The sequence below is a fragment of the Mizuhopecten yessoensis genome, unplaced genomic scaffold (assembly GCF_002113885.1).
Source record: "Mizuhopecten yessoensis strain PY_sf001 unplaced genomic scaffold, ASM211388v2 scaffold6363, whole genome shotgun sequence".
NCBI lineage: Eukaryota > Metazoa > Mollusca > Bivalvia > Pectinida > Pectinidae > Mizuhopecten > Mizuhopecten yessoensis.
Window position 1 is genome coordinate 975,148 of NW_018406512.1, and position 9,677 is coordinate 984,824.

Consider the following 9,677-nt stretch of genomic DNA (forward strand, 5'->3'; position numbering starts at 1 on the left):
CTGACCATTCCTGTATATCACTAGCTTGCATTAATAAAGAAAATATGAAAGGAAAGGGGTATTAGAAATTTAACTCAAAATTATTAAATTATCAGAATTAGGTAGATTTAGCAAACCAATGCATTAGGGACACAATAGAAGAGTACCTGATAGAGGGGGATTTAGATGCATTAGAGAACATGAATTTAAGGGTAAATGACCAAATGATGTTTGAAATAATCAAAATGAAGATTAGAAGTCTAACAATAGAATACTCAATTCAAATTTCAAAAGAAAAGAAAAAGAGAGAAAGGATGATCTCTGAAAAAATACAAAACATTGAGAAATTAATGAACAGTCAACCTACTAACCAGTTATACGAAGCATTAGAAAAAGAAAACAGGGCTTTATCAGATATAAGGAAGGAAAAGACTGAAGGAATCATTATTAGATCAAAGGTTACATGGTATGAGAAAGGGGGAAAAGGTTCAGATTTTTTTTTTGTAATCTTGAAAAACAAAACTATTTGAATAAAATTATAACTGAATTGATAAATGAAAATGGAAAACATATTACAGATACAACAGAAATACTTGAAGAAGAAAAACAGTTTTTTAGAAATCTTTATACAAGTAAAATGGCATGCAATAATGATTCACCTCTATTTAATCATGGGAAATATTTACAACAGGTAGAAAAGGAAAGTTGTGAAGGTCTGATTACAATTGGTGAATGTGGTAAAGCACTAGCTAATATGAAAAATGGAAAAAGTCCGGGATCGGATGGGTTTAGCAGTGAGTTTCACAAAAAAAAAATGGAAATATTTGAAATATTTTGTATATAAATCTATAAATTATGCATATACTCATGGCTCATTATCAGAATTTCAAAACCAGGGAATTATAACATGTATTCCAAAAGAATCCAAAGACAGAAGATTTATAAAAAAAACTGGAGACCTTTAAATTTACTTAATACTGACTATAAAATTGCTTCTTCTGCTATAGCAAACCGGTTTAAAACAGTTCTGCCTTCAATTATAAATGATACACAGAAAGGCTCTATGAGGAACAGATTTATTGGAGAAAATACAAAATTAGTATATGATATAATGCATGAATTAGAAGAAAAAAATATGTCTGGTTTGTTGCTACTTGTTGATTTTGAAAAAGCCTTTTTGGTGAATCTTTGATTAAATGGATACATATTTTCTATCATAATGCAAAAAGCAGAATAATTAATAATGGGTATTTTTCATCATTTTTGGATGTAAAACGTGGATGTAGAAAGGGGATCCCATCTCACCATATCCATTCCTGATAGGTGTTGAAATTTTGGCTATACAATTGAAAAAAAATCAAAGTATCAAAGGTGTACAAATAAACAATAGAGAATATTTGCTTGGTCAATATGCAGATGATGCCTTTTTATTCCTAGATGGTTCTTCAAAGTCATTGTCAAGTACTATAAATGACTTCAATATATTTTCTACAGTATCTGGACTTAAACTTAACATAGATAAGTGTCGATTGATATGGATCGGAAACAAGAAATACTCAGAAGAGATTTTATGCCCTGAACATAAATTTGATTGGTCTTCAAAAAACTTCAAACTTCTTGGAATTAATTTTTCTTTGGAGTTATCTGAAATCATTGAATTAAATTTTAAAGAAAAGCTATCAAAAATAAGAAAATTGCTTGGAATGTGGTCTAAAAGAAATCTTACTCTTTAAGGAAAGATCACAGTTGTTAAAACACTGGCACTACCACTTATAACACATCTACTGTATTCACTGCCAAATCCAGGTAAAAAATGGATAAGCGAAATTAACACAGTTTTTTATAGATTTATATGGGGGTACAAACCTGACAAAATCAAACGGGATACAATGATTCTTGAATATGGAGAAGGAGGTTTAAAGATGATACACATTGAAAGTTTTATGAAATACCTGAAAATTAAGTGGGTGAAAAGGCTATATGATGGAAATGGGGACTGGCAAAGTTTAGCAAAATCTAATTTTAGTAAATTTGGAGGGGAGAGATTATGGAATCTGAAAAAATCAAAACTGGAGGAAATATCGAAAAATGTAACTAATGTTTTCTGGAAAGATGTTATTTTAGCATGGAAAGAATATAAAGATGATAATAATGAAGTATCAAGTTTTCTTGGTGATGATCTTTTGAATTACATACCAGTTCCTAGTTACAAACAATTTATTGAATATGAACGGAATGGGGTGAAGACAGTTAAGGACTTGTTGGACAATAATTATCAGTTTTTGTCATTCAATGATATTAAGACTAAATGTGAGAAAATGATTTTTTTACAATATTTTGCAGTAATAGACCACATTCCAAGGGAAAACTTAAACATAATACGACAACAACCATTGATCAACAATCAATCAGAAAACAGTAATCCTTTAAGAAGACTTCTTCAAGCAAAAGATCTTAGATATGTTTATAAAGCGATTGTTGCTAACTACAAACATTATCCAATTGAAAGGCAGGAAAAATGGAATAGAAAGTTAAATACAAATTTAAATGATGATATAGGTTGGGAGAAAATTTATTTAACAAGCTTTCTGGTGACAATTGACACAAAACTTCAAAATCTACAATTTAAGATTCTACATAGAATATTAACAACCAACAGTTTTCTTTACCAAATTAATGTTAAGGATGAGGATCTATGTACTTTTTGTAGAGATGCACCAGAATCAATTGAACACTTATTTTTTAACTGTGTGAAAATAAATAATATATGGAATGATTTAATGGCTTGGGTGAATGACTTGAATAACAATATTATCATTATTGATCATATGAATATCAAGGATGTGTTATTTTTTTGTGAAAAGGGTCCACCTATCATAAACTATCTCATACTGATTATTAAATATTATATCTATACATGTCGATTCAAAAATATTGAACCGTCTTTCAATGGTGGAAAAAGACGCATTATTCAACAACAACAGATTGAAAAAAAGATGTCTTCTTTGAATAACACAATGAACAAGTTTAACCAAAAGTGGTCTCCCCTTAATATCTAAGAAAAAAGCTTTTAATATCAATTGCATATCCGGGTAAACTTACAACCCGTAAAGAATTAATTAAAGCATGAAGGAAGATTTTTGGTATTTAAGTAAATAACAGGCGTACATGTATGTGTTATATCTGTCTTGTGTATGTGTTATGTTGATAAGTATGTTTATTGGTTTATGTGTATGTGTAGACCCAAATGGCATGGTAAATATATAATTATTTATTGTAATAGAAAGGATGGATGTATCCATATATTAATGTATTAATATAAAGAATGTTTGCAATATCTATATGCTGTCAGGCATGAGAGGATGTGTGTGTATGGGTACGAGTGTATGTCTGTACAATTATGTGTGGTATATATGTATGACTCAAGTAATACATTTGTCATTTCGAGTGTGTGTATGATGTATTTATGAATACATAATTTGTAGTTAAATTTCACATAATTGTACATTGTTTATGTTTTTGTGTTTTTGTATATAGGTCTAAATTGCTATTAGTATTTGTACTCTTTTTTATTTACCCAGACATTCCTTCTTAAACTAATCCAAATTACACATGGAAAACAACATCATTCAAAGTACATGAATTCGGTTATATCTTGTTTAAATTTTAGGACAATATGGCAATCCCAAATCAATAAAGCAGAATTTTTGGCATGTAAATGAATTTATAAAAATTAAAATACTTTCAATATTTTAATATAAAAAGAAGGAATGGTTGATGTAATTTAATATATCAATTTAATCAAAATAAATATTATCGTTATTGTAATAAATGAAATATACGTATGAAAGAATGAATGATTTTGAATTTGAGTATGAAAGAATGAATGAAAAAGAAAGAGAGAATGAAGAGAAAGAGGCCTTTTGCATAAGGCTATATTATGTAAGAGGGATGATTCCGGGGCACCCCAACCCCCCAACCCTGCTATCCCTCCCAAAGATGCTGGGGGAATAAAACAATTTGAACCTAAAAAAAAAAGAAAAAAAAGAAAAGAAAGAAGAGCAGCTGTTTTTACGGGTTTTAGGTAATAAGCAAGGAATAGAATCCATCACTGATATGAGGTAAAGATAAGGTTATTCAAACCATCGGGATAAAATAAAGCCTCGGGTCTCCTGCTCACTATTTTATCCCTTGTGTTTGAATGACCTTATCCATACCTCACATCAGGGATGGACTCTATTAATCCATACCTCACATCAGGGATGGATTCTATTACTCTAGGGGTGAAAGGAACAGATACATTGTATATGTCTGAAATAGAGAGTTGAAGTTCGATATTGTATTCTTTAAAGAAGAGTTCCCGTCGATTTTCGTCAGAATTTCATTATATTAAAAGATTAAACCTTTGTTTTTTTGGTTTGTTTTTTGTTTTGCAGTACCAACGTCATTTAAAAAAAAAAATCTTTACATACCACTAAAATTTAAAAGATTATTGTCAAAATGAGAAATGCAGATTGGAACTTGGCCCGAGTTAGGCAGTAGAGTGTTTAAAACATCAAGTTGTTTATATGATATAAGTCAGTTTTCATGTATAACAACAAATACAAAGTGACAATTACGCTTGAAAATAGATCCAAGCTTTGAGATAGCCTCTTCAAACGTTGGCAGTTTCTGAGAAACAACTCGCACAATTTGAAAGTGAAAATGTGTTTTTTAGACATTGATTAAACCTCTTTCAGTTTTGTCTTTTAACAAGTTTTTGTCCGTTAGAAACCCATTACTCCCGCCAATATAGAACATCGAAGGCGTATGTTTTTTTTAATATATAACCAGAGAAGCAATAAAGGTGCAATAAAGATCAAACGATCACAAAGGGTTGCAGACTTTATTCCTTTTTATTTACATTGTACGTCACTCCACTTTACAAATATTCTTTGTCTCAAAATCGAGCTATTTTTGCATTAAAAGCCTTTCAAACTATTTTTTATGATTATTTGATAACGAAAGAAGATTTACTGTATTTGGTGCTATAAGGACATATCTTTCAAATTCTGGCACAGATGTGATTAAAGTGCACTTCCTTTCATTCGCTGAATAGACCTTCTCTCATTTCAAAGGCGAAAATAAAATAAGGTCATCGCTGTAAGTCATGCATGGGTAACAGATTTACGTAGAAGAACATCCGGTCGATGAAGTCAGTAAACGGACACCGATGTATGTATACGTAGTCAAATAGGGAAGTATACGTACCAAAGTACCAGACAATTAGGGGGAGGTGAGACGTGAGTGGTCAAATCATATCTCCTGGTTGTCATACTTGTCAAATTGGCGAGAGAAATACAAGTTTCGCATTTTTTATTTTTTTATTTGTAGAGAACATATGACGGCCACACTGGACATGAAAATTGACATTTGACATCTTTGTGACAAACTTGTGGAGTAAAAGATATGGACAGTCCACCAGGACAACGGAAATGGACATTTACTATAGATTTACTTGTAGAGAGGCACTGGAGTAACAAAGAACATGTAAATTTCGTACAAAATGTTGAATTCAGTCCATCCTCGATTTGATATTGAAATAGTATACCATTAAACATCATCAATAAAGGTTTAGTTCAGTACTACAGTAAAATGCCAGGAAATATACAAGGCTTATTGAACCTCCTCATAATCAGGTAGGTGAATGAGATATATTGGAAGGTACAGCTTTTCTTCTTTGTGTCCTCCCGACTGTGTGAAGTCTTGATCATTATGATATGTCTATACAACTTTAAACTGTATGAAAATATTTAACGAGTGTATAGTGTCTTCCTGAGTGAAAGAGTCTTCGCGAATTGAATGTCATCACGGCTGTATACTGTATGTATACGACTGTAGCATATCTTCTCGAATGTAAGACATCTTCAAGACTCTCTTTAGGACTGGAAAATGTTTTTAGGACTGTAGAGTGCCTACGGGACTGCCATATGACTTTAAAGTGTCATCGGAACTATAAAATAACATTGGCACTATAAAGAGTCCGCGGGACTATAAAGAGTGCGCGGGACTATAAAGAGTCCGCGGGATTATAAAGACTCCGCGGGACTATAAAGAGTCCGCGGGACTATAAAGAACCCTCGGGACTATAAAGAGTCCTGGGACTATAAAGAACCCTCGGGACTATAAGGAGCCTGTATGACAGTAAAATAACTAGAATGTCTACGACGTCTGTAAAATGTCTTCTGGACTTGTAAAGTGCCGTCGGTACTGTCAAAAGGCTGGTACGTCCGTCACGAAATCTTCAGGACTGGCGAAACGCTTTCTGGACTATGAATTGTTTCCGGGACTATAAAGTGTTTTCGGGTCAGTAAACTGCCTTTATGACAGTAAAAAAACTTACTACCACGTCTATAGAATGTCATCCGGACTGTAAATCGTCTTCGGTATTGTAAAAAGGCTTACGCATCTGACAATAAAGTCCTGAGGACTTTAAAGTGCTTTCGGAATTATGTAATGTCTACCATGTCTGTAAATAAGGCCTAAGGACTCAAAAGTGTATGTACTATTTTTTAAATTACATAATGGCTAAAATGTTTAAACGGCTGTTAAGTTTATAAAAAGTGTTTTTGACCTTAAACTCTCTTTGTGACTGAAAAATTGTTGACATGTCCTCACGTTTTTATAACTTTAAAATATGTAAAATATCCTCATGACTGCAAAATGTATAACGCATTTTCTTTTATTGTTGGTGTGATATATATCTGAGATTGATTTGCTGTGTTTTGTATGCTTTGCTGTGTTTTCATTTCAGCTCGAATGCTTTTGAAAGGCTTTGAGATGTTATCTTCAGATATTACTTCCGATATTTACCTATTTACAAGTATTCAGTCACTCCGATCTGACAAGCTTAACGATATACACGTATCGAATTCCCCATAACGGCTGTCATATATTGCTAACAACAAGCAAAATAAAAACACGTGATATACCATGACGTCAACACACAGGGACAGCATCCAAACAATGCAAACATAATCAAAAACAACTAAGGAATGACAAAAAAAAGCAAAGACATGAACAGATAGTAAAGAAGCTCTAAAAACAAAAATAAAACATAATTTACGGCTACATAATATACCGTATGATAACTATAATCTAAAACCATTATAGATACTTGGATCTTGCAAATAGAGATCAACTCACTATGAGGTTTATTGCGTCCTCAGTCTATCGGTCCTTAACCACTATATGTACATTTAGACTGCCAAAGGATTACTATAAATCTCCATTTTATACTTTTGATATTTGTATATAAAGCAATTGGTTGTAATGCGACTTGACACTATGATAACTAGTAGAGAAGATTTCTGTTTTCTATTATTGTCATGATTTCCTACTCAATTACCATATGTATTTAATCTTTCGGAAAGACATGCCCTCGCCTATAAAGTGAAGCCAAGAACACCATTAATGGCAGGACCCGTGCTGTAGCTATGTATAATATTGTAATAAACGGTCATGTATTGTAATGTCCTTCCTCCATTACACAGTTATTTACATAAGCATTCAAAAGAATTCTGCAAAAGCAGGTCATCGGGTTTACTTCCAGGGATGAAAACATATTTTGAAAATAAACACAATGACTTGAATCACTAATCCGTATCACTGATTGATTTATTTGTGTTTTAACGTGGCCAAAACCTATAAACAGTTTATACAGTTATCTCCTCGGCGTCTTAAAGATTGTCTCGCAGTTCCGTTTATTAGAGAGAAGAACGATTCATGCATGCTATATGTGTCTTTGGCGTAAAAGCAAAGATTTTTTTATTGCTTTCGTTGTTTTTACATGTTTAATGACTGAATCGGATATTCATTTATACAGAAGCCGAACCAATTTAACACATATATTTGGGTAGGAAAACAGTGTCTGGATTTTAAAGAATAAAGTGTTTTTTTAACTAATATAAGGGAAAAAGAGGTAAATGATAAAATAAGAAGAAACAAACATCTAAACAAACGGTAACAGGAATAAAAGGAGGAACTTCGAGAAAGAAAATGTGTTCTACACATGCGCACTAGTGATATGCTGTCACAGAGAGAAATGTAAACAAACCTTCGGACAGCTGATTAACATATAAACAGACCAATATAACTAAGTATCAAGTCGATGGGATTAAGTATCAATCGAAAGGATTAAGTATTTAACCGAGTATTCATAAGGCGATAGGACAAAGTGTCATCTTCGTGTATAATTTAATATTCAGTTGAAAACTGGCAGTGAGTTAACTTTTTAAATTTCATTAACATTTGTATATGGGCTATCGCTTTGTTACTGCCAATATTCAATACAGCACGTACGCAGACTCCTTGTTGAAGAGGAAACAGAAGCAATATAATAATCAAACTAGATTATTTCTTCGTTTTGTCTAACGTTGTTGTATGATCCCATCTCCGTATTTTCATTATAACAAATGCAACATGGCAGGTTCATTAACTTCCATCATAGCTGCAAAATAGTGATGCGCGATGAAACATTTAAAATACATTAACGCTGCGGGTTCTCTACCGCTGTCAATAGTACTTTATGCACGTGAAATAACCGTTATAACATGTTTCTTTTGTAGAAAGCGATTGTTCTAATGCAACTTGACGTTATGATCATAAGCAGAGTTAATGTTCTGTACTCTATTATTATAACAATGTCCTGATCATTTACTGCAGAAAACATTCAGTGCTACCCTTTACTATCAATTCACGTTTTTATACATGCTTGATATCTTTATTTCAGCCATCTACAGTTTAGATGTGCCTCTTTAGTGTAATCAATCATCGAATTACCTCTTCTGTAAAATTCGAAGACAATTTATCGTTTTTTTAAGATTAATGAGTAGGCTGGTTTATGTTAATTCCAGTTCTATACTGTTTCTTTCCAACGATAATTTTGATATCCGTAAAATTGTCTTTTTTGATCATGTCCACGAGTGCTATTGTGGTATTATTCAAACCGTAGTTTCTGGGTTTTTATCAAGTAATTTCGCATATGGTAAATGTTCTGTATAAGAAATGAGTTCCGCTTATATCATAAAGTGTTAACAGTATCATCGGAACTTGGGATCCCCGAAAACTGGGCATGTGTTCTAAACGACTGAACCTCTTTGTCTATGACGATAGACAAATTCTTTATTTAATAAAGAAGGCATAAAATGATATACTTTTTTCAATTATTAATTTCGATATATATATATATATGTGCGTGTTAGTTGCCTTTGGATATTTAGGATCTCTTCTGGTTAAAAGTCAAAATGTTCTACTAACTAAATCTTATTGAGCAATACCTTACATCAAAAAGACGAATATGTTCGTGTGTTCTGTTTTAAGCTGAGATCAGTCAAACAATGGTTTTACTTGATATGTGGTTTTTGGTGAAATTTATCAGGTTGATCGTTAACAGAACAAATTCATTGAATGTCTTCCAACTGCATAATCAGAAATCTATGAATGATTGCACAAATGGTCACAATAAAAACATTTTCCTCTGGATAATGGAAGTTAAATGTCTTCTAAGTATATTTTGATTTCAGAAAAGAAGTTAAGGTTTACCCTTATTTTTGAATTAAAAAATCCTCATTTGTTCACCAGTTTTTGCTGATTTAACGATTTTTTCTGATGACGTACTTTCTTAAAATTTACTGGTTTGAAAGAAAATGCATTTTTCT

At 32.1% G+C, this 9,677-nt stretch overlaps 1 protein-coding gene across 1 annotated transcript; it reads left to right on the forward strand.

The window, feature by feature from the left end:
* The first annotated feature begins 1,301 nt into the window (after positions 1-1,301).
* Positions 1,302-3,197, forward strand: LOC110452025. Its single transcript, XM_021500286.1, has 2 exons — positions 1,302-2,843; positions 2,976-3,197. Exons 1-2 carry the CDS (start codon positions 1,869-1,871, stop codon positions 3,036-3,038), a joined length of 1,038 nt encoding a protein of 345 aa, XP_021355961.1. The 5' UTR covers positions 1,302-1,868; the 3' UTR covers positions 3,039-3,197.
* Positions 3,198-9,677: the final 6,480 nt, after the last annotated feature.

Coding starts and splice junctions, on each gene's coding strand:
- LOC110452025 (XM_021500286.1), top strand. CDS start 1,869: ATGATTCTTGAATATGGAGAAGGAGGTTTAAAGATGATACACATTGAA. Junction 2,844..2,975: donor TGTTATTTTTTTGTGAAAAG/GGTCCACCTATC, acceptor ATTGAAAAAAAG/ATGTCTTCTTTGAATAACAC.